Genomic DNA, 26,284 nt, shown 5'->3' with positions numbered 1-26,284 from the left:
TTACTCGGAACAACGATCCGTGGATCCGCATTTTTCGCAATTATTATTTGGATATTTTATTATAAAACGTTAACATGTATATATACAAACACACACACATGCAGACACAAACTTTCATTTTTTAGTACACTCGTATGTGTAACATTTTTTGAGTTCCGCCATTTCTTCAGCATCGGTTCTTCTTTTTTTTTACATCGAAACTATAAGATGCTCTCCATTCTGTCTCTACGAGTACAACAAAAAACAAAAGGTTTCCCTTTACACAACACCCTATTGCATCGGTCGCCCGCGGCCGCGATACTTGCACCGTGCGATCAGCAGCACCACACGGTGCACCAGTACCATTTAACGTGTTTCTTTCGCATTTCCTCTTTTTCTTCCTCAAACTTTTGCTTCTCAGCGCTTTGTGATCCTTTCACCCATGCTGCTAGTGTCTTTACACTCGCCTGGAACGTGATAGTTTTGTTCCCTTCCCCTACACGTACGATCGAGTTGCGCTGTCGTGTCCTTGTCTTGTGTTTCCCTACCCCTCCGTCCCAAAACGGGTTCGCGGTTTTGGTTGCTTACTTTGAACAATTCTGCTATTGGGGAGGGTGATTTAAACAAACAACTATTGCGCTTGTGTGTACACCCGTTCCCAGAGTAGTACTTGCATTCTTGTTCCGATTTGAAAATGTGTTGCTAGTGCTGTTTTCTTGCTCTCGTGGTTTTTGTCTACTCTGTTCTTTATGTATTTTTGATCCTGTCTTTTACTGTCTCCCCCCCCCCCCTCCCGGCGCTGCTTCATTTCGGGTTTTGTTTTGTATGTGTCGTTTTTAGTTTTATCTATTCCGTTTGGTTTTGCGTTTCAACTGTATTTAACTGGTGTGGTTTGTTTAAATTTACGTTTTGAACCGTAACTATTTATTCTTTCTTCGTTACACGCATAGGGTCTTAAAATTATCTCAGTTTTTTGTTTGTTTAAATACTCGTCAATATGACGAAACACCGTCTGTTAATTTGACTCGCCCGATAACAGACTCACCGTTTCATTTAGTTGTTATTTCGTAAAAACTTGCGCTTTTTGTTAAAAATATTCTTATTTACACTTGTTTTTTTTTTTTGTTTTTAGTAATTATTTTGAACTATTAAGGCCCTCAACTTTCAGGCTTATATTTAGTAAAAATTACTCTTTCTTTTTTTTTGCCATATTTCTTTTTTTTACTTCCGTGTGTGTTCTGCTGCTTACAGTTGATGTGATGCAAATTTTCATTGAAAACATTTGGCATACATAGATCTTGTTTGTGTGTGTTGTAGTATGTATGATTGTGTTGTGTTGTGTTATTTTTTTAATTCCACTACATCGCTTTTACTTCCATACTTTTGGAAAATACTCAACCGTCATGATACAGCATTCCTGCAGTGTTATTACACTGGTTGAAACAAACACATTGGAAGGTGTGGTTGGGTTGGGGGCTGGGAGTTATTTAGAGGACAGAGGGAACAAACAATCAACTGGAAGAGCAATAGAAGAGAAATTAATTTGCCTCTTCGATTTTCAGTGCTTTACAGTTAATGTTGTACGAAGAAACTAGGAGGTAAAGTTTTGCAATCAAGCTGGCACAATTAACACCCGGAAGGAGTGGGAAGCTGCAGTTTATGGGGGTAGTGCAAGAGGGTTAAGGAAGTGTAATAAGTGATAGAACGAACAAACAACAAAGGTACAACAAGATCGTACTAACACTCCAGGTCGTCTGTGGATTGGCAAGAATTTATGAAATTCATTTACGTTTTTTTTACGTGGCCCTCGACACCATGCCCCACAACAACGACTGCTCTCCCGTTGCAACCACTCGTCGACGGATGATGGTCCTAGTGCAAGTAGAATCGATTCCCTGTGTGTTGCGCTGTACCGATTCACAGCTACATACGCTAGCCTTTGGCCTGTTTAACGGCTTGAAACACTACCTCTATTCCAAGGGAAGGGAGAACGAATGTATCGCTAACGTTCAAAATTGGGCACACCTTGCTATTACAGTGCAGTATAACTGCAAGATGAAATGGGTAATGATGGAACTTGCTACTAACTGCTCTCTCTCTCCCCTATTCGGTGCTCACACGAACTACTATTAAAATGCCTTTCCCGCTGGAATAGCTTGATTGCCCTCGAACGATGTGCCGCACGGTTCCGTCTCGATCCCTCGCACTTCAACAGTACTGCAAGGTTCCGCATTTCGGTGGTAGTTCTCGTTTAGTGCATGAAACAGTATGCTTCAAGTAGTACTCCTCGCCCAGCTGCTACTCTAGAAAGTCAGAGTGAGAGGATACGCGCGTTTGCTTGGCTTGGCCCTTTACGGGCCACTGCCGATGCGCCAGTGTCATCCCGCGAGGCTTCTGTTTGCAGTTATCCTAAAACGGATATGGACCGACATAGTGGCGTACACTCGTAGAAATGTAATAATCGTTACACCGCTGTTGGGGGGGGGGCCGGTATAAGATTTCGATGCGATGCCCGCGCTCGAACTCCCATGACCCGCGTCCACAGAGCGGCGAGTAACGCGAAGAACGCAAACGCGTTCAGATTTCGTTAGCTAGTTGCGCTTACATTAGTAAGATCTTGTTGCCCGGTTTGTTAGCTAGACATTAGAGCTGTATTTACCATGCAGAATCGGAGCTGCAGTTCTTTACCTCTCTTTTACGCTCCGTTCCTAACAGATGGTTGCTTCCCATTCGGGGAAAGTACGCTCTACACTCCGTCACGATAGGATCGTTACTGTTTTGGTTGACTTTTTTTGGGGTACGATCAACCGGGTTTCCATTCGAAAATGAATGAATGTGTGGTGTGTGTTACAGAGTGTTGGAGCGAACCTGACCGTCGACGACAGGTAGTGGTTGCACCGGGGAGTGATCGCGCATAGGGAATGGCTGACGTCGTTTACTACCACGGGTAGCACGGAATATCCATCAACGAAATTTTTCCTCTCCGCGCGTGCCTCTTTCCTATTCCCCCTACGCCTATTACCGTTCTCTGCTGCTGTCTGCACGTTTTGCTAAATCTCTCTTCCCCAAAATGGAAAGTGGCGCGTCGGAAAGGACATGTAAAATTGGTTACATAAATAGTTTCTTTTTCTGTGTGTAAACTAGCCGTAGTATTCAAACCCGCAGGAAATGAGCTCATCTCTCCTTCCTGTGGCGTGTGTGTGTGTGTGTGTGTTTTCTGTAGGTGTACCTTTCGGGGATGGCGGCGGGGGCCGTTCCCGAAGCGGAAAAATATGCCATAAGTATAAGAGTAAGTAGACTTTCGTATAAATATATCTGCAAATACAAACAGTAACAGTAGTTTTACACTCTACGCAAATTGTCCCAGTTTTTGTGTGTTTTTGTGCGCGTGTGTGAATGTGTGCGAGCCGCCCACCTCCCTCAATTTTTAAGTAACAAGGGGAAGTTCTGGGGGCTAATAAGGTCGAAAGAAACACGTGTAACAAAATAACGGTTTTGAACGGTAAAATTTCGTTACGGTGGACATTCGATGCCACATTCGATTGGCTTTAACGTTTGTTTTCTTATCTGTCTTTGTTTTTTTTATAGCTTTGGTTTTTGGTTGCAATAGAATTAATTTTGGGGGCATTAGTAGTATTGTTCTCTCACGATTGTTTTAATGTAATAATGTACGGAACGATGCGCTCGGGTGTGCATCGGTTCTACTCGATCGTATGCGCGCCGCCTTTTCGCTGCTCGACACAACCCTGTCTGCAGGTGCTGCTCTCTTCGTATAACGAAATAAATGTTTCCTATTCACTTTCACTTTATGGTGAATATTATCCGTGTCGTGTGTCGCTAGAATCTTCAACGTAAACTGGAAACACAAATACCACATTACCGATGCTTCCTGCAATTCCTTTATCCCGTGCCTGGTAAGAGTGCTAATGTGTGTGTTTGTGTGTGGTAATTCATATATCATAGCATCATCATAACATTTTGGCCACTAGAGTCCAAATATAGTGGAGTCCAATCCAATCGGAATGGAAAGAACCGCCGAAACAGAAACTATTGCGTGCACCAATACTACACAGCTTCGCTACGTGTGTGCCCGTACATTGCTTTTTATGGGGTCCAGCTTATACACGTGGCCCGTGAATATTGTGTCTATGCCACACAGCTGTGTTCTGTGTGTTGTTTTACCACGATTGTTTCCAGTACAATATGTAGGTGCAAGTTTATAATATCGCTGTGTGTATGCCTCTACTAAGAGCGCACGGTGGGCACCTTCAGTGCTGAATGCTGCAAAATATAGCGTACTTGAGAAACGTGTTACTAGCGGGCACCAGGCGGTCTAAAAAGCCAAAGAAATTAACATTTTTTTTTATAATTCTGTGGCTGTTTCTCCCATGGCCTTGCAATTTTGGGCAGATACAGATCAAAATCCTGTATATCCAAGATGAGGAAAAGTATCATCTTTCCGTTCTTCTTGTTGATGTAATTAGGAGTCCTAAAAGAGCGATATAACCCTATATAACGCAACCGGATGGTGCTCCATTTATTGCTGCAACGCAACGAGACTAAAAACACACGCTTATTCCCGGAGTGGATAACGGTCCGGTCTTGCGCAAGCGTCCGCACGTCAACCATTGAACCAACGGGATGCTCCTCAGTGCAGCAAGCGCAGAGCGCGTATAAACAAATTGTCCTGTCTTGAGACTTGAGCAGTAGGAAGTACCGAGTGGTTGGTTCGCTACACAACGTTTAACGCGTGACCTAGGTAAGGAAGACTCACTGAAATAACAGATGTCGTAAAACGAACCCTTTAACTATAGTTGAATCTTGGTGTTTTTGTATGGCTATGGGTGTGTCGTGTGTTGCGGTTTCTGTACGGTGAGGGTTTTTTTTTAGCTACGAGAGTCTTGCGCGCGAACCATATGAACACATTTTAAAACACTAAGTGGCTCACCGTCTTGCGCTGGTGCAATCGTTTGAAGCGTGTGTAACTATAGCAAGATATTTGTCCAATTTAGCATAAACCAAATCCACGTTACACACACACTCTCTCTCTTTCTCTCTGTCTCTCCTGCTCTCTTTCCCCACCATTTCCTAATCACGAGTAACGAAAATTAAATATTCATTATATACCAATATAATATGCACCTATATATATGTAACTTGGTTATATACATATATATATACCTCTATGTATGTATAAATGCTTTTTTTCTGCATGTATAAGTATAGAACTGTACTATAATCTCTTCGCAGTGGAATGGTTTGCCTGCTGACACTCCATGATTTTTTTGCTGTGCACGTTACAAATGCTGCTACCAGAGTAATATATAATTATTTCTAGGTGTGTGTGTTCTGTACCTGTACCTATGTACTTGCTTGATTTTGACCCTCCTTTTTCTAATTTTTTATTTATCTTCTTTTTCCCTATTTTGATTTGCATTCTTTGTAGAGTTGAGCAACTCACAGTTTTTTTATAGTTTTGGTGTGAGACAAACAAAAAAACAGACTTAAAATTATGTTTAAACTACGAATGTTCCATTTTGCATTCCTGTCCGACCTGGTCTTGTGAGTGATAGCGATAGCGTAAAACCCTACGAGTAAAAGACGTTTTTATGGCTCTTGCTCTCTCCTGATGTCTTCGTAACTAGCAGAAGTGGTGCAAGGATCTGCAGTGTACTCGACCGAATTTACGTATTTTAGCTACAAGTACAAAACACCGTGCCAATATGTCGCATCACACGCCGCAATTTGGTGGGTTCTGGTCGCGCTCTGTCTGCAGGTGTGGAAGTATATAAATCGAATAGCAAATGTCCGACAAAACGTGCAGTGCTGCTCCACCCCCCCCCCCCCCCGCCTCTGCACGTAAAATAGTGAAAAAACTGACTAATTTTGAAATGCATGTATAAGTAGTGTAAACCATTTGGCTTTTTTGTTGTTGTTGTTGCAAGGAACATATCAGAGTAAGTGACAGCTCTAAGTGTAAAGATATTGTTCGCCTTGCATCAGTGTCGCATCGCTGCCCTCCTCCTACTATACGCCACCATTTTCTTCCCTTTCGCGCGCACCGAATAGTGTGTAGTTCGGTAGTTTTGATTGAGACGCTCACTTATTGTTGCAGAGTAGTGCGTGCGTTAGTAGTATACATGGTTCGATTCGGTCGGCTCGGTCTACCCCGCATCGCTATCGAAAACTTGTCCCCCCATTGTCAAGGCAGGGCTTCAGGTCGGCGAAAAATAATGTCAAAAGCATCGTGGTTTTTTCTTCTTCTGCAGTTGTGACCGTACTAGTAGCAATTAGTAAATAGTTGAAGTAGTGTGGTGTACCTAGTAATAGTAGTTGTTGTAGTTTTAGTTTCAGCGTCACCAGTAGATAGTATTAGTAGTAGTTGTTGTAGCAGTAGTAGTAGTAGTAGTAGTAGAAGCAGCCGCAGCTACTGCAGCACAAAAACACACTATGACGAATAGTAGTGACAGATAGTACCTTAGTAGACACTAGAGTGCGTAACAACTAAAAGAGAAGAACAAAACAAAAAAATCGTTCTAAAAATCATCGCATCAAATAACGAAAGCATCGTTTTGCAAAACGGCCGACAATGCGCTAAACATTCTCTATCATTTAACATAACACATTGCCGTGAGTCGTCTAGCTGCTCCTTGCAGGCGCACAGCTCTCACCACTACCCTTACTTTTAACAATCTTTTGACACCTGTACGTGACGATTTCGCGTCCAACAATGAACGGAAACAGTCGCCCCAGAAACGTCAACCTACAGTCGCAGTACATTGCTATAACGTCGTGCTATAACGCATCCCGCTGGCGCTACTGTAACAGAATTCCTTTTTGGCTTTTGTTTTTTATGTGTGTGCATATTTCTTCGCGTACTCTATGTGTGAGAGCCGTTCAATCTCAATTGGTAATAAATAGTTTCCCAGCAGTGAGTGAGTTTGGCATTCCTTTATCTTTTGGCTTTGGGTTTCTTGGCATTTCCGTGTGCGTATTGCATTGCAACCAGTTGCATCCAAACAACTAACAACACCCATTGTCGTTACGTGTTAGCTGAAACCTATCACTAAGCTGCATTGATTTTCTGACAGACTTGTTGCGGTTATCCTATTTGGGTACTCTTGAATAACGTTCACGCGTAACTTGCCTCTACTGAAAGTGAAAGTGCGTTTGCCAAATATGTGTGTGTGTGTGTTTCACACACTTCCGTTTGCTATATCAATGCCTGCGCACTCAGACACACACGCACAGAGCAGCATCTTTTCACCCGATTGCAACGGTGCAACGGCGCATTCTAACGTGTGCGCGCGCGCACGCTTTATTTAAGTATATATGTATATATATATATATATATATTTCTCCTATCTGTATTTTCTTATATAGTTTTGTATTTCTTTGTTATCATAATTATTTGTTGCACCTATTCGATTTGCTTCTTCTAGTAAGAGAGTCGTGTAGTTTTTTTTTGCTTGCAGTTTGCACCGTGAAAGAGCAAATTTATAATTTTATATTCGAACTCTATGACAAGTTTGTTCTGTAGTTGTTTTTTGTTTTACTCTCTGTATCCCACTATCTCGCTTTTCCTCTGTCACGCATATATTAAACATATACGTGATTTTAAACTTTTGCTACTTAAAGTAACGCTTCCTTAAATCTTCACTCTACATTATTCCCCCTTCGCTCCGTTTCTCTAATTCCCTCTTTTTCCTCCACACGTAACACGTACACGTACACTTATGTGCACATCCATGCATGCTCAGCCTGCTTATCATTGTAAGTATTGATTTTGTTTTGTTTAAAACACAATTAAAATAATTTACCATTACACCATCTACATATAGATGAGTAGTCCTCAATATAAAAGTACTTTAATCAAGTCGTTCGATTTATCTTCTGCTACTTCTTCTTCTTATTCTTCCCTTGCAGTACACTTAGTATACTAGTTCCAAAAATACAACACTACAGTATCAAACAGCGTCCTCGTATCAAATCAAGATGCTTGATTATAATATACGTCCTCTCTATTCCCCGCGTGCGTCCCTTCCTTTATCGCTTTCAATCGGTGCCGTGTTTTTGTTTGTTTGTTGGCTGTTTATCATTTCCATTGTTCATACGTTGTTCTAATTCATAAAAAAAAGTCCTGCTCCCGTGTCTCTCTTTACCCATGTTGTTGTCCCTGTTGTTTCCATTACATTACGCGCATTGTGCTTGCTTTTGGTGGTATTCGTTTACTCTTGTAACGTGCTCATACGTTCGTTCGCAGCATTGATTGCAGTCTGTTTTGCAGTTCGCATCACGGCGACCACTATTAGCCCTCGAATGTTTTGTTTGTATGTTTGTTTTTGTTTTGCCCCATTTACGGTTTCCTTTAAAAAGGGGGAACCTTTGTTCTTTTGATTCTACTAGCCTGTTGCTCAGGATGTGTAGTAGATTTGCTGCAATAAATTACTTTGCTGCATCGATTGATGGTGTAGAGTTTCGTGGCGCAGCTAGCCAGATGACGTTGGCTGTCGATGGTTGGGGTGTGTGCGACGAACATGTGCGCATCGGTTGTATCAGCTGATGGTTTTTGTCGTGCCTCACATGAGCCAGCAGCATCTTACACAGCTCTTGGTGCCTCTCTCACTCGTTTTTCACGCATAACGGAGACACACGAAAGTTAGTATGATGAATGATTCGATAAAACCAAGGATAGAACACAGAAACCAGAGCAGCACGGCCTGCAGAAGGAACTACCGATCGCGCAGTCGCTCGGGTTCACTTCCTATTTTCGTGGTCTATTTGCTCGTGCTGCCTCCGGGATGGATGGTGCCAGAGCGCGTGGTAAAGGAAAGTAAACAGTAAAATAGACGGCAAACGCCACACTGAGCCGCTCCCGTTTCTCCGGCGAAGGGACGATCCGAATTTCGGCGCGTCGTGCTCCGGGGGCTCTATTCACATTGGTCGTGCACACACACACACCTTTCCAGCTAAGGTGCGGCCTTCTCGCGCAAAGAAATCGGTCCCGGGCCCGTGCTTTGGCATCGATTTTCACTTAGTGTTTTATATTGATGTTTTGCTGTTTGCAAGCTACACTGCAAACGGGGAATTCGGCAGTACGAGGGCGTCAACGCTTTGATAATTGGAATCGCTTTTGCTTTTTAAAATGCTCGCTCCTCCCCCACTATCATGCGCATTTGCTTTAACTAGAATCACTGCAAACTATTTTCATACGACGCGCGCTCTACTTATTTATAAAATATATGTATATATTTTATGCGTGTTTGTATATATGTATATATACTGTGTTTTCTCTCCCCCTTCGCTTGGTTTGCTTGGTTGCCGTCTGCCGCGGGCTGCTCGCGCAGGTAGTAAGCCGTATTTATTGCACTATTATATGAGGAGCCGATAGAAGCACAGTGACGGTCGCTATTATTGTGAATAATGTAAACACGAAAAGGCAAAATCTGCAAAAAACGCAAACAGGAAATGGTTAGTAGTGAAAAGGGAGAAAAGTAATCTAATTTTGGAGTGAATTTCGGAAGTCCTCGCCAAATAACAAATCTTCAAAATTCTTGTACTGTTAAAAATTGAAGGAATTTAAGCGGATCTCCACACGCAACGCTATCCCAACAAAAATGTAATCTGTGGTCATCGTTTTACATTTTTCTGGCTGTGGTTCATCAATTTCAAAAGTTTCGTGAATTCCAAGAATCATCCAAGAATAACCAAATTCGTTACTCATGATTCGCGGAAGGGTTCACGTGACTGACACTAATGGCGATGTCCCCTACCTGTCAACAACCATCGCCGCGAACTTCCAGTCGCTGATCAATTCCTGTTCCTCGTCCGCCTTCTTCATGCGATTCGTGATGAACTGCAATTCCTTCAGTATGTGGTGCAAATCCTTGTGCGAACATCCGGAACTGACGTTCTGCTCCTCGACCGTTGTTAGACGCGTAAAGCTACGTCGGTGAACAGAACAAGGGTGGTATTCGAAGGTAAAAATAAGAAACGGTATCATTGGAGGGGTTTCATCCAGCCGCTAAGCTTTACTTACACTGACCCTCCTATTGCGGTGGTCGAGCCAGAAATGCCGGAGCAGGGATGGCGGAAATCGTCATCGATATCCAGCACGTTCGCTAGCAGCGATTTCGAGGATCGCTCCTTCAGCTCCAGCTCCTTCATCCGATTGCTCAGGATGATGGTTTTGCGCGTGATCTTTCGCCCCGGTCGACCCATCCGCAGTATCCACGGAAGCCACTGGAGGAAAACGGATTTGATCTGCGGTGGAAAACAAAAGCGGGGGGATGAGCAACTAACATCTTGGTCTCGCTGCAGTGCGTGCGGCCACTCACCCAGGGAGGCATCTCGTGGATATCGGCGGTCCGGTGATGGTAGTTCAGTACGACAACCGTCAGCACGACCGACGAGGCGACCATGAACATAATGCAGTTGAAGTACGTTCCTGGAATGTGTTGCATTACAAAAAAAAAAGACAATTAGGGACGAGCGAGCCAAGTGTGGTGCACTAAACGACAGGCAGAATTTGAGATGGAAAAGGCAAACTACTGTTTTTTTTTTTTATATAAACTAAACAATCATTCCAAAAATCGAAAGCGAACGATAGAATCCGTCACACAACCAACAACCGACAACAATGATGCATCGAAAGGATAATAATCAAAAACCAAACTGAAATGAACAAAAACTAACAACAACAAAAAATACGAAATTCTATAAACATGCTGGAATCATGCAGAGAGCACTAGTAGCACAGGACTAGGGACTGGGCGTGTGACATTACGTAGAATTGAGCCGAGAAGCATGCAGTCGTCGGTGATGAGAGTGGCTTGATGGATTGTAAAAACAAAATTGGCAAGAATCAACATTCCGACAGCAACTTCCGTTTTGTGATGCTGGTACTGTAGCGGACATTTTTGCGGTTAACTTCCGACCAAAAAACACACCCACGATTAAGAAGGGAGGAGCAGCAACGTATGTAATTTCCTCGTCAGACATTCATGATTGACTTGTCTCAAGTAACGAACAAAGTAACGAAGCGTTGGTTTGCCTATAGGGAGGTGACAAAATGTAAATAAAAAAAATCATCGACCTAGAACGCTTCGAAGTATCTGTGCGGTTCTTCGTGCCAGAGATATTGGCTCTCCATTATAGTAACTGGAGAGGTAGACCAATAACTTTTGCTACACTGGCTGAACCACTGTCTCTCTCTCTTTTGTGTTTTCATCATTAGTGGGACATGAGCGAGATATATGATTCGCCATGATGTCGGCGGTATGTACATTCACTACATTTCGCAGCGTTTTGCGAGCTGCAGGTGGTTTGAGAATTCATACGCAGATTATCAACACTTTTGGATGCGGGGTGGGCGAGAGGGGGGGGGGGGGGAGATGTGAAGTCTTCTATAAGCAAGAGCTAGCGGATGACAAATAATAATGACAACAACTCATATAAAGTGAAGCACATTTTCAAACAGAAACTCAATAGAGCGCATAACTTTTGGTCAGCTAAAAAAAAATATCTTTACACATTATCAGCAGTAGAAGGACAGAAGTAGCACAAATATGTATTTACATTACAGTGGATTTTGTTGTGTGAACATTTGGAAGGTTTGAAGCAAACTGGAATCGCAGAGACACAACACAACACCGCTAAAAAAAGCACAAACGCACAAACCCTAACAAGCTGAGCAGTGAAACAAGACCAAGAGAGAAAGAGAAAGAGAGACAGAGGGGAGCTGCATTGCAATATCGAACCCCAGGATCGGCTCAGAATTCTGTGTGCCCTAGTCTGAACGCCCAAATGCCTTGCGATAGGCACTGATTTATTTAATCGAATCATCGTTTGCTAAAACGCAAACACGCACACACCCACACCCACATATAGATACTTCGTCACGTAAAAAAAAAACCATACTCTATGCCCGAACAGGTGGTGTTGTCGGTTAATGGATAATGTCTTGAACATCTGCGACAAACCCTTGAATCGATCGGTGGAAGGGCCAGATGTGACTAATGCTCGCCTCATCATCGAACTCTAAAAGGGGGAGGGATCGAGCGCGCAGGGACGGGAAAACTGTGCAAAACTTTCATTAGCCTACGCCCGAGAAAACGAACCCAAGAAATTCAAAATGAAACAGAAATAATGCACTAAAATTACGGGCAAACTCTGCAACAGAACGGAAAGATCAGAGGTGGATGTGAGTAGTAGAAAGCAAACAAAACAAACCATGCGAGTAATTGCAAGGGAGGGGTGGAGGAGCATGTGGCAGGATAAGTACATCTTGTTCCACCCGAAATTATGGTGGCAAGCTTGTTATGTGTATATGCATGATTGTGAGGATGATGTTTGGAGGAGAATTATATGATTTATGGTATTGTGCTCGGGATGGTGGAATGTACCAGGGACGCAAGGATGTGTGTGTGTGTGTATGGTTGATATGATATGGTAGCAAGTTAAGAGAGTGTTGTTTAAATCCGGAGGTTTGAGATGGCAGTTGCGGCTGGGTAACGTCTGTTTGTACATAATTATGTTCAGTACCTCGAAAGCTACAGTTTACTGATTAGCGTTATATACGTTCGTTTAGTAATTGTAGTAAAATATGTGGATTCATACATAGGCATGTATGGTTGTGCAGGGGGAGGGGGTGGGGGTGGCACACCATACGAACTCTTATCGCTTAGTTTTTAGGTCGAGCTGCATTTTACACCTGTACACGCACACGCGCACTGCCGGTTAGCGGGAATGATGCCGAATCATTCACCAGTTGGTTTATTATTAAGTTCTGTTAAGATGGAAATTGTTTTTGAATTATCCAGGTTTACTTAGTAGAGCTACTAGTAGAGCCTTTTGTTTTTGTTTTGATTATTTGCTTGAGGGCGTGGAAGGAGTGGATAGATATTAATATACGTTTTGATTTGTTTGTTTGTATTCAAATATGTTTTTTTTTTGTTTGGTTTGGTTTGTATAGTACTACTTTCTTTAGGCTATACCTAGCAAAGGGACTGCTTCGCTCGTTTTCGTAATAACATGTCCCACTAATAATGAAAACACAGTTTGAGATACCAGTATAGTAAGTCCTGTAAAAAATAACAAGAAAAACATCATCTTAAATCGTTGAACATTGTAAGCGCGCTCTCTCTCTCTCTCTCTCTCTCTGTTTTCACTGGATCGGTAGTGTGCAACAAAAGCAAGTTGTCTAATGAATCACAAATCGAGAGGCCGGTACAGGCATACCACATTCTAAAATAGGACTGCTAACCGCAGGTTTTGCTCATTGGCACAATCCTTAGCAGTTTCGTGGCACGATCTTTTGTTCGGGTCAGGATGGTAGACAGGTGTGTTAGGCACTGTTTAACTGTTGTGTGTTGAGGGGGGGGAGACCAACAACTAAAATCAACCCACGACGACGACAACGACGACGCCATATTTCCATAATGTTTGTTCGACAGCTTCCACACAGTGTTCGGAACCGGGTACTGATCGTAATGATTTGCCCGCAATATGATTTGGCCTAGCAGCAGCAGCAAACACACCGAGACACCGGGGAGTTGGCTCCCTGTTTTTTTTTGGCAGAATGTCATTTGAATTGGAAAAGTAAAGCAAGGAAGCAAAATTTATCACTGATGACACTACACAGAGTAAACGCAAGAAAGCAAAAGTGTTGTCCTACTGGTAGTGGTTTATGCATAAACATTTTTAAATTAGTTTCATTTACGCCTTAGTTAGTGAATATTATACATCCGTTAAACCTCCCCTTGCATCAGTTGAACATTTATTTAGGCAACACTTTATTGGCTGTGTTAGTGATTGTTATGTTTTGTTTTAAGTTTTGTTCATGAGTTGTTGGTTAAGAGTTTATGAAACGGATATGTTAGTAGGCATTTTACTGTTTAGTGAATTTCCGGACAGTAATTGAAATAAAAAAATGACTGCTAAGAAAAAAAAAAGAAAAAAAAACCTGAAAACTACACACAAATGAAAAGAAAAACCAAGCCACTATATAACAAGTGATAGAAAGAGAGACAGAGGTAGAACAAGATGCACATAGACAAAAAGGATTGTGCCACGAATGGCTAACTGGAATAAAAAAGCAGAATAAGTAAATAGAATGGCAACCCCGTTCATCTAAATCATGCAATTTAGTAATCTGCAACTAGCCTGCAAATGATAACACTAAGATTAAGAATTTGGTAGACTAAATTAAAGGAAATGCGTACACTACTATGCAGTGACGTAAATATGTGTAATAATAGAGCATTGTAGCAGAGAGGAAAAGAAAGTACGTAAATCTAGTGCTAGAACAGTTTTGTAAAGAGGCTAATGGGAGTAGGTATAAGAGATAGATATCAAAAAGAATAAGAACATACTCTCCAGAGTACTAACAGAAAAATCTTCAAATGACATTAAAGGAAATTGTTTGGAGCTAAACTTTTGTCCATCGTTTACACACGAAAACGGAAGGTTCACGAAATGTACTGCTTCTTTAGGCATTGGTTGCTTAACGCTTGTCTCATTACACATCGCATATATATTAGAATGGTTAGACTTGAGATTATTATGACTTGGGATTTGAAATCTGCACTAATGCGTAGAAACGCTCTGCCAACGGTCCCGGCAAAACAGCTATTCGACAGTAGACAAATCACCACAATATCAATCAACGTAAATTGACAAAGCCAAGCATTCACACACACACAAAGACAATTACACAGTTATTCGGGATAACAGCTAAAATCATTCATCGAAAAAATGGTGGAGGAGCTCGAGAGAAACAAACAATACAAATGAAACAAACGGGGCAAAAAACCATCACAAAATGCCTAGCAATGGATGAGTTCAGTATCGGCTAACCTAGTAACGGAATTGCATCGGATACTTGAGGTAACGTCTCCGCAACTAAATTAAGGAATACAGTGAGTGATAGCAGTATAGTTACACCTGAAATGAAAGTGAAGTCGGTTTAGTTTACATATCACGTACTACACGCCGCTTATGGCGCTCGCCCGTGTTCGAATGTTATCGTCATGCTATGCATGGTTTTGTAAGACGAATGGAAATTTAACTGGTGGCCTGGGACCTTATAACAGACAGGACGGGGGCAGTGCGCTGAGTTTGAGTATATTGCCCCAAATCGGTGGAAGGATGGCAGATGGTGTTTATGCGTTAAATGCATGTATCGAACAAAACAATGCGCCCTGTGTCGTGAGAATTCGGCAATAACACACAATACTGGGGAAATGGATCGATGGCTTCAAGAATCTACGAATGTAAGGGGCCAAGCAGATGATTTGGTTGAATGCGTCGAATCGGATGTACAGGCCGGCCACGTGTTTTCCTGATCTTTGAACCACGAGGATCGCGACGCCGGCAGTAGTCGCAGATGGCAGCTGCAAACACTCTTCCCAACTCCCCGTACACTTACCAAGGGTCAACTTTTCTCCCGAGTCCGGTGGAAGCGTGAATCCGAGCAGGGCCATCGAAGAAATTAAGACGCATGGAACTATCAAATTGAAGAAGTAGTAAAGTGTCCGTCGCCGTATCTGTATCGTGAACGTTATGTCCACGTACGGCTCGGGACAACACTGATATGTTATTGTATTTTTCTTTCCGGGCATTCCTGTGAAGTGGACAAGAGTGCATAGATGTAGACAACGAAGTGACGGACATCAGCAGCATGTGCGGTAATACCATACCTATCAGATACCATTCGCCGTTCGTGATGAAATCCGACAGATCGCCTCCATCGTCTGAGTTGAGTATGAGATCCAGCTGGAATTGGAAAAAATCAATCAATAATTAGTCATTCTTGTCATTTTTGGACTGTGAGACTATTAGGAGGCGCTAGCAGGACCCACAGTTTCGCCTACCTGATTGCCATCGTACGTCCAGCTGCCGAACTTCATCTCACAGTGCTGGTCATCGAACGGGAACCACGTGATGTCGATTTTGCACGTGCTCTTAAAAATACCGGGAGGAACATATAAACAGCTTCCATTGTTTTTCACAACTATATTCGTATGATATGTTCCGTCGAATCCTTCATCAGCACTGGAATGTTTGCAGACGTGGGAGGGGTTAAGCGGAAAGCGATTAAGCGATAAGAAGGGTTGCGACAATAACAGCCTCATTTTCAGCTACCCCCTACCTGTTGTACATCAGCACGTCCGGCTTCCAGAGTTTGTTCGGGGTAATTCTCAAATCCCTCACACCACCGTATTCGGAATCGTTCCAGCGCAAGTTGTAATCGTTCCATTCCTATAATGGGCCGTCGCCACGAAAATTGAATCAGTGGAGAGCTATTTTGGTTTCGAGGGCCAGGCCAGACAGATGTATGCAGCACGTGCCCACCGTGTTGCGCTGGCAGCAGCACACGCGTGCCATCGACCCAGGAGGTAAGAGCACCTCCCCAGTTGATGGGATTGGTTTAGTGTACAAAACAACTATTGGTTCTACGTATCATATATAGTATATATTGTGAAGCCATTGCGATAACCATATTTATGAACATTTACGAGTAGAAGCGGTAGTAGTAGCATTATGAGTATTATTAGCCAGGCATTTGCACCACATGCAGAAGGGGCGGCAGCCATAACTGCCAAGCCGAGAGCTGATCGACCGTCGATCGATACGTCAATCAGGCCTTTGGGATCTGGCCAGAACGAACCAGTTGCGATGCAACGGACAGAGTAGGGAAAAGTGTTCCATCAAAGCTAATGCAACAAGACTCAAATGCATAACGGGACAATATGCTAATGGCATTCCACACTACGCTACTTTTGTATCAGACTGGGGAAATTGAAAACCGCAAACTACAACTACAAACACAACACGAGCTCATGCAACATTTCAACGGTGAAGTTTTTTTTTTAATATCAAATTACATAGGTATTGTGTTTAGTGTGTATCATATTTATATGATCGAGTGCATTATTGTCAGTTAGGTTAATTTTACAGAAAATGTTTTTTTTTAAATTGTAAATTGGTTTTTAATGTGGTTTTATGTTGAAAAAACGGCATAAATATTTTAATTCTAAGTAGTCTTTATCTATATTCAAAAACATTGGTGTTTTATAGTAATAATTCTTACAGACCTTCTTCGTCTTGTTTAGGGCATTATATCCAACCTACTCATGGGTTACACACACATCGGACACCCAAATTAAAACTATTTTTTCATGTAATCCCCTTTGCTAAAATAGGATGACGCACGGTCTGAACGGGAAAGGCTCCTTTGTCCGGGCTTGTAATAGCCGGTACGGTTTATAATTCGACCACCGAGACACGTTGTATCACATACGTACACGGTGAACAAATATCTAGTATAGGATGCTGAAATTATGGCTGCAAAGACCACCTTTTCTAACGATAACTGTAATAACTCATCTCTTATTTTGCTAACTGATGTTTTTATTAAAAAAAATTAATGTTCTTATTGTAGACAATAAGTATCATCTATTATTATAATACAAGAGCATTACATTAAACTCTAGCTATTGTAGGACATTAATTCTGCCGTATTGTTTTTTTTTTTGTGTGAACAGAGATTATTATTTCCCTTTTTCAAACAGCGTCATATTTTATGAGACAAAATAGAGCACACACTAAACGTATGGATACTTTTCAGAACAAAATCTTTCTGTTCTGAAGCATCACAGTTCCAATCGGATCAAAGCACTAGACGATATAACAGTAACGAGGACAAAAACCAGGTGTAATAATTGTACATGTACATGTGTTCAACCAGCTACATTCAAACCAATAGCTAGATAGTAGAAGATTTTGTAATAGGAAATAGTGACAGCAGCAATAGTAATAGTATAAAGAGTAGAAATAGTAGTTAACCAATCGTACAGAGGCTCTAAGGGAGATAGAAAGATGGCAGCAACTATGCAACTGTACGCAGAGTACCCTAGGAAGCTGGCTTGTGTATGTTTGTGTTTGTTTGTTTTTTTTTTTAAAGTTCATACTTTAGGAGAGCCAAACAAGGTTCGGTATGAAATAACTCGTTCGCAACGCTATGCATCCAAACACTCCTAAGCTTTTGTAAGATAAGGTCTAAGGTATAGGTGGGCGATATTAGAGTAACTTTGTTTTGTTTTTGTGAGCTTTGCATATTTAATCATAGTTTGTCCGTTTATAAAGCATGCAAACTTTACCGTGAAGACGTGTAACTTACCAACGACAGCCATATGTTCGTTATTAAAAGTTGATTCTTCTCGTCCTACAATCATCAATTTGCAGAAATGAATGGATTAAATCAAAGGAAACAAACGCTATTTGCATAAGAAAAACTGACAAATAACGACAAACGACAAACGATAAGAGAAAATAAACAAACAATCCGCTGGTGCTATCAAACAGAGCTTATCAAGGGCGGGAGGGGGCAATAGGTGACAGAAAAAAGAGACGAAAAGAATCGAAAAGGAAGTAGTAAAATGGTAATAACAAAACCGTGTAGATCGGTGATTTCAAAATCGTACGCTGCAGGATCGCTTTGCAATGCGCTTGCTTGGTGTCATGATAATGATAATAAATATAATCATAATAATTATAATACTAATGCAAAAAACACGGGTGTGAGGTAGCGAGTAAGGGGTAAGAATCAAAATCAATGGTTAAAAAAAAAAATTTCCAGACACGTAGAGATTAACATTATTCCTAATAAATCAGCTAGGTATTATCTAAAACACACACACCAGGTGAAGCTAAACACGCTGGCCACCGGCCCTCACAAAACTTTCACACGCACGCACAATCGAAGAAAATCGAGTTTAGTAAATACATGCAGATTATGAGTATTAGGATCTTGATTAAGGTTTGTGAAAAAGAGGAAACGTCGCAAATCATCGACAATTGTCTTCGAGGGGTTTGCATTTCTTTTTTGCTTTGTGAGGAAACTCGATTACAAAACAAAACAAAAAGTTTATTATATTACAAACGATAAATCTATGATTATGACATGTACCCATTTAAAAGCGACATAAACAGAGATGCCAAATAGCCTAGGCGCATTTTTATTTTCAATTAAATATCTGGTTTTTATTTGATGTTTAACACTTGTTTAAATTAGTAGTTTGTTTGTTTTTTTTTTAAGTGAGGGAAGCTTTAATTTTGCTATTTAGTTAGTAAAGCCTTTGCTGGGCTTTTGCTACGCATATGGTTTATAGTTAATTAGGCAGGGGAATGATGGAGTGTTTGTTTTAGTGGGAAACGTTTTCCCAGTTTTAAGATTACGAACTATTTAACGCGGACTCCGCGCACCGTTCCTCGGGGAGGAATTTTAGGCGCAACTACGCATGTGTTTTTGCTTGATGTTGCTTGGTTAAGCTTTATATTCGGTTAGTTAAAACAACAAATCACAAGTAAGTACACACAGCGAGTAGTGAAAAGTCCAGTAAGACACGACAATTATATTTTATAGCAAAATGCACTGGTGGGGTGGGACGGTTGGTTGTTTATATGCTTCGTATTAGAACTAGTAACACCACCATTGTCATTAGCGGGCTGGCGAGGCGTTCGAGTAGAAAGGATGACTTCTTCCGTTGTTATGCAGGGTATAGGATTTTTGTGTCGCTGTATGTGTGTGTGTGTGTGTGTTTGTAAAAATAGTACACATTTAGTGCACATGTTATGTTTTTTGTTGTTGTGTACCTCAGTGATTGAGAAAAAAAAGAAGCATGCATTGAACGAAAGATACAACATCGAAAGATAAGGAACCGTTGAAAGCCATAAAGTGTAAGCTGGAGCAAGCTCTTGTGCCTCAGAAGTTGACACTAAAACTGTTGTTCCGCGCTCCCTGCGAACGAGAGCTGTGTATGTGTGTTGGTGTGTTTGTTTAGTAACTAATATCGAACGATAAAGATTGTGAAAGATAAAGAACCGGAGAATAGTTTAAAGAGCAAGGAGAAAGTTTGACACAAGTTTGTTCTGCACGGTTTGTGCTTTCCGCAGGCGGCAGTGGAAGAAGTCATCCCTTCATGATCCCGCACAATCCCCCCCCCCCCCCCCACTTCCCACGCGCGGGGTTAAGTAGGCGTAACTGTTCATAAATATAGGCTTCATCATCCCAATTGCGAAAACAAGTGTGTTTCCTAATCCAATAAACCCCTGGCAAGGGTGTTGGAGATATTTTATGGTATAATGCTGCGAAGAGCGTGTCGCTGCGCCCGGGTACATGCCACTTACCAGATTCAACCAAGCGTTGGTAGTGAGTATCTGATTTTTTTCGTCCTAGAATAGGTTCAATAACGGGTAACTTGATTATAATGCAACACACAACGCACACACACACACACACATACATAAACACGAGAGAGGTATACACATGGTATACACAGGTATCAGAGTGCCCTGTACGCAGAGCCCTGCAGTGCTAAGCAAAATGCACGGACGCACGCACGTACGTGGCTAGCCCGGCCCGGTACGACAGAAATCCGTGAGCGCGCGCGGGCGGATCGACACGGACGGGCACAGTAAAAATGTACAAAACTAAAAAAAACCCAAGTCCAGTAGGGGAACAGAACAAAACCAAAACCGAAAACCAAAACCCAAAAATTGGAAAACAAAACGGAAAAACCCAATAGGTGGTTTTTTTTTGGTTTGAAGCCAGAGAGAGCTACGGAGGGGGTGTGAGTGTCACAACGGGAGCACCACCGGCACGGGCAATACTCACAACATCGATTATTTGCTGCAGCGTCAGCCCGAACTTCACTTCCAGCGGATCGGACTCGTTGGCGACCGGGCGTTCGAGCGTGTTGTACGTTGCCAGTAGATTGTTCAGCAGTCGTTTCTCGTGCGGTCCCTGCAAGCTGTCTGCAATTGCCGTTGCGTCGTCGAAGGAAAACAGAAGAAACAAAAAACAAAAAGAAACCGAGAAACGATTGTCAATAATGTGATCTCGGGGGCGCTGGAAGGTATAGATGAAGTAGACTTACCCTTAATGTAGATGACCAGCAGACACAAAACGATGAGATACAAATCCATAACAAAATACATCGTTGAACGCAACGCCACTCGAAACTGTTCGCCGCGCTGAGCGATTACACATTTCACGCGCTTTTAATGATCTTCATCGGAAAGGCGAACAACAGCGGCAGCGGTGTGTGGTTTCTTGAACGCGAAGGAGGGAGGGGGGGGGGGGGTGTTGCGCTTCTTTGAGCTATTATCGTTGCTGCTTCCCACCACTGTCGTGTGTATCCTTTCGTGCTTAATCCGTCCTGTCCGGTCAGGGGTCGGTGTAATGCGCCGCAACGGTAGTGCGCATCCAGCCTCAATTCACACAGTGATTGCGTACAATTCCTAGGTGACTCAGGCGTGGCAGGCGGGAGGTTACTCTTTCAATTCCACTGGCGTTACCATAAATCCGCTGGACGACGGCGGGATGCACGTGCATGGCAGTGCTACTGCGTACTGCGTTTGTTGCGTTCACTGCTCCTGTGGCTGTGTGGCTGTGCCGCGCAATGTGTGGGCCAGTTTGGGCGGGTACAGAGAACGGGTGTGCAGCGCAAAAGTGCACATGCAAATTGCAATTAGCTAAATGGGGCAAAAGTGTTGGAAAGCTTAATTTTCATCTGCTGGCCACGTGATCACGACCGGTAACCGCTGCCACGTCCACCAGTCTGCTTCGGCGATATTCTATTGCTTGTACTGCAAAGAGGAAAGAGACAAGAGAGAGAGAGAGAGCGGAGAGAGAGAGAGAGAGAGAGATAGAGAGAGAGAGAAAGAGAGAGGGAGAAAGAGAGAAATTAAATTAATAATTCAGTTGTTAGGTTGGAAATTTGCAAGTTTTAAGCAGTAACAATAATGAAAACAAGCGAGTAATTAAGATACTTTAGCCATCTTTGGCGTAAAGTGGGCAAACAACTGGCTGACGTTATCGACGTTATCACACACACACACACATGTATGGGGGAGGGTGGGTTAATCGATGTATCGAAACACTAATCTAACTTGCGCGCTCCCCACAGAATGAAATGAAATATGAATGCCAGGAGATGCTAAACCCCTTTGCCAAACTTCGATTTTAAAATGGCCACTAAATTGCCCAGAGTCGTCCTTCTTTACGGTTGCAGATCGTATGCATATTTTATGTGAAGCAACCACCACCAAAGATGTGGGGCAAAGATGGGCGGCCGACAATGCTGCTGCTGTCGTGTATTGCTTACACATGTCGCCCTTCTGTGTGTTTTTGAACACCACCAACCGTTCCTTTTTCGCGCACACACACGCCTGTGTTACAGGCACAACCTCCAACCCATCGATTCCTCCACCTGACACACTGCTCTCCTGTCCACTCTCACCCACACGATCCCGCTCCCCTCCAAGAAGTTTGCGCACCAGCAGTATGTTCCTCTCAGCCCGAGACGGCTTTTCGAGCACGCCAGTGTCCTAGTTTTGAAAATTTCATTCATTCATTCATTCACTGCGCTGCGCCCCTAACCTTACCGACCAGCAAATCTTAACCACCATCTCCATCACCACCCCCTCGTCCATCTGCCCCTTCCCACAGGGAGGAGAGCGGAGAGCGCAGCATGTGATTTACAAGCCAAGCGGGTTGGGAAAATGGGATATTATATGTTTTCTGCACCACAAACGCACACACACACACACACACACAGCCACACATTTGCAGGATATTACTAGATGCGGAACGGCGATGGCGCTCCGTTTTGAGGGCGATGTACAATATACCGAAAAACTTTGTCTTCTGCCTGGGCCTGCCTGGGCCTGCCTGCCCGGTTTTACAGGATTGGGGCTACTGCCAGCCAGGGATAGAGGAGGAAGTGTGTTCCCGTTTTTTTTTTTGCAGCAACGAATGATTATCGATGGGAGCAGGAGTCGCTCGCGGTTCGATTTTTGTTACTGCTCTGTTGCTATTTGAACCACTACCTCACCACCACCACACACAACACAGCCTGCTGCTTCGATCAGCGCACGTGCCTCCTCCCCTTCGCCACACCGACGTGTGCCTGCTTCCGCGTGTGCTCTCTTGCTTGCGTACAAAGCGCGCAAAGGATATGTACGCCACTGACTTTCACTGCGAGAGAACGAGCGACAGAGAGAGCGAGAGAGAGAACAAAGAGTTGACTGAGAGATGAACTCCGTGCAAGGAAGAGAACGACCCATTCGCGGGTAAAAGAGAGTTTTGACGTTCTCCAGTTTTGAAGGTTGAGGGACAGGGGGGGGGGGGGGGGGGGGGGAGGGGGCATGGGTTGTTTCGAACTACACAAGGATATCACGATATATTCTTTCTTTTTTTTTGTAATCTTGGGTGCACACGGTGGATGGGCAGTGCAGCATATAGCAAATATATGTGTGTCCTTGCGATTCACCAACCCCCCAACGGTACAACTGCACAGTAACGCACGCACACACTCTCACATACGCGCACACGGCCACCGAAGTTTGGTGGACACCTGGCGCACGAATCATTGTCCTTGAGCTTTGTAACTGGGTTAACCTGGAATGGGACACACGCGCACACATACATATTTGTCTTTTTGTTAATGTGATCAACACAGTGGTGAGAGGATGCGATGCTGGAGGCCTTTAAATGGTGAACCAGCAGAGGGTTGTCAAGCAGTCCAGTGCCTGGCTAGCCAGAAAGGGCAAAAACGCAATGAACTTGAAATCAATCCAAAAGGTCAAAATCTCCACAGGCGGGCAAAAGAAAGCGAACAAATTCTTGAACGGCTCCGCGAAATCGACGCTTCCATGCAGTTTCGATTTGTCCTCGCGCAAACACACACACACATTACCCTTGGTCGTCTAGCTGTGACTGTGGGTTGCACTTTCGCCCAATTGCCTCATTGGCACGTGGCCAACCGACTGGAGTGCCAGCCAGACTGGAGTCCAGTTCTAACCGCTTACTGCTGCCGCCCGCACGGCACCGAAATTGTCGACCACGAGGGGGGTTTTGGCTGCCCGACTAACTCTCGGACGCAGGGGGCAACGTACCGATTGGTCGATTTTATTGAATTCAGGCTATCCATCACCTGCCAAAAAGGGTCATGTCCTGCCAAAGCTACTACTACTGCTGCTGCTGCTGCTGCTGGTGTTGCTACTACTACCACCACCCGCCGTCGCCACACTACTACTACTAAAAGCCACTATCTGCCTTTGGCTTTGGTACACGCACTGCACGGGAATGCTTCCCTCACTGTGTGCAGTCGAACCGACCGACCGACCGACCGACCCCAAAAGCTTTCCCAACATAATTTCGGTTCGCATCGTCAGCGCGCGCGCACACGGCATACATCTAGATGTGTATCAACAGTGTAGCTAGCTTTTTGCAACAACAGGACGATGGGAGTGAGCGAGCGAAAAAAAAAAGAGCGATAAGAAGAATGGAAATCCACTTACAGGGAGAGAGATCGTTATCACAATGGGGTTTTCACTAAACTAATCAAGGCTTTTTGTCTTTTTCGATAGTTAATAAAGGGGGGGGGGGGGGCGCTCGCTCAAGCGGATGATGGGTGCTCCTTTTATGGGGCCAAAACTCAAATCGAATGCTTTTCAACTAGAAAACAGAAAGAAAAAAAATAGAAAATAAAGAAAGCAGCGCTACGGGTTGATGAAAAGCAATGGCGGCTCGAACACGTACGATTGCTGAAATACGTTTCCTTGTTGCTCACTGCTGGTTCTCGAGGAGGGGCTAGGAGCGGGATGGATGATGATGATGTCCTTGTGCAGAAAAACGGAGGCAGAAACACAGGTAGCAGCACCCAGAAGGCCAGAGGGGCACAGGAGACCACCGTGTGTTTGCGTGAGTGGTCGGTGCAGGGGGCGGGACGGCGTATCGCGCGTTGCTTCCTTTCCGTTGGGATGGATGATGCACACATACACACACACACACACTCACAGCACTTTTTGATTTGCTTCCCCGCTGTTGTGGCCAAAGAAGTACCCACTTTGGTGCGAATTCACTATTGCTTCACCGACCAGCCGAGGGTGGCACGCGTTCCACCACCTTCGCTGCTTGCTTGTTGCATCCGACGTTTAAACACTTTCGCGAGTACGAAAAAGCAAAAGCTCCTCTTACACGCGGGGCGGCGCGAGCGGAAAAAGTTCACCCGTCCTCGCGCAATGTCCTGATGGGACCGAATTTTGCTGTGAAGTACAGTGCGCCATGCACACTCACACGCACACGCACACACACACGGACGTGAAGGTCGGGAAGAAAAAAGCGCAACCAGCACCTTTCGCCTCCAACAGTCGAACAATCGAACGGGCGCACAATCAAATCCTGGCGTGTTCAATAGTCGAGGAATCCAAAACGGGGAAGGGAAGCGAACAAAGCACACCACACACTATAAAAATCCTTCTTAGTTGTTGCTGCCGCTGCTGCTCCTGTTTAGAGGTTCCTGGCGTATTTGGTGGAAGGGGCCGCGCTACTCAATGCGTTCAAGGGGCACACACCACCAGCAGAAGTCTCATTATTTCTGCCTCTGAGTGTTTTTTTTTTTTTTTGTGTGTTGGTGTAACTTGTGTCTGCCAATCCGTCACGACGCGGGTGCCACTGCCTAACGGTTTGACTGCCTTTTCTGCACTTGTCAGTCGGCCGAGCGCTTCCGTTCATTGAAGGCAAATCTTTGCGCTTTCCGAGGCGTGCTCGGTACGGCTCATGCGTGCCCGCGCCGCCGCGTTCGGTTCGGTGTTAGCATGCTTAGCGAACGCCACAATTTTTCGCCACCGTTCGCGTCGTTTCGGGGCGAACTGTCGTGAGGGTGAGCTTTTGTTGGCGAGCTTTTTTCCCTGTGCACACGTGTGCGGCTAACTTGGTTTGCACGTGCGAATTCAAAATTTGATTAAACAGGGGCACTTGCTACCAGCCACCAGCGGTTGAGCTCTGTTAAGCTACTTCGTTTAAAAAGAAAAATAATATTAATTTCAAACTATTGAACGTGACAGGGTGTTCCAGGGGTTTTCATAGTTGTGGGACATTTCATTGACTCTTTCTGATAGGAAATGAACTTCATGTGGATGAAAATTGCACTCTATGGCTTCTTGAAAATTCCTATTGGATTTGTCCAATTAGGGTGCTATAGAGTTCAATTCCCATTACATTACACGTAGGAAAGAGTCAATAAAGTGTTTTACGGCTATGCGAACTCTTGGAAAACCCCTTTAAATGCAGCGTGTACCATCATTACATGAACATGTCGCGTCTATTTCCACCAGGTTTAAGCATGGTTCAACAAAATCGATCTAATTGTTTTACAAACACAAAATAAGATTGTACATATCGATACAAACACAGATACAATTTAAAACAAATATCAAACGATCGTAATCACTATTC

At 43.6% G+C, this 26,284-nt stretch overlaps 1 protein-coding gene across 11 annotated transcripts; it reads right to left on the bottom strand.

Annotated features, from left to right (window-relative positions):
* LOC1269406 (neuronal acetylcholine receptor subunit alpha-7) lies at positions 1-26,267 on the bottom strand. 11 transcript variants are annotated; one of them, XM_061646433.1, is made up of 14 exons: positions 24,587-26,267; positions 20,919-21,630; positions 20,657-20,796; positions 20,170-20,214; positions 18,161-18,205; positions 16,130-16,239; positions 15,852-16,032; positions 15,678-15,753; positions 15,407-15,601; positions 14,836-14,922; positions 10,317-10,426; positions 10,019-10,242; positions 9,753-9,923; positions 1-9,425 (listed from the first exon to the last, which is right to left on the bottom strand). In XM_061646433.1, exons 2-14 carry the CDS (start codon positions 20,977-20,979, stop codon positions 9,341-9,343), a joined length of 1,530 nt encoding a protein of 509 aa, XP_061502417.1. In that variant the 5' UTR covers positions 20,980-21,630; positions 24,587-26,267; the 3' UTR covers positions 1-9,340. The 11 variants fall into 11 exon arrangements, with proteins under 11 accessions (XP_061502417.1, XP_061502407.1, XP_061502410.1 ...); XM_061646423.1 differs by lacking the exon at positions 18,161-18,205; XM_061646426.1 differs by lacking the exon at positions 18,161-18,205 and having other exon boundaries at positions 10,025-10,242.
* Positions 26,268-26,284: the final 17 nt, after the last annotated feature.

The sequence above is a fragment of the Anopheles gambiae genome, chromosome 2 (assembly GCF_943734735.2).
Source record: "Anopheles gambiae chromosome 2, idAnoGambNW_F1_1, whole genome shotgun sequence".
Classification (NCBI taxonomy): Eukaryota; Metazoa; Arthropoda; class Insecta; order Diptera; family Culicidae; genus Anopheles; species Anopheles gambiae.
Note: the sequence above shows the minus strand (reverse complement) of the source record. Positions and strands in the feature narration are given on the sequence as shown.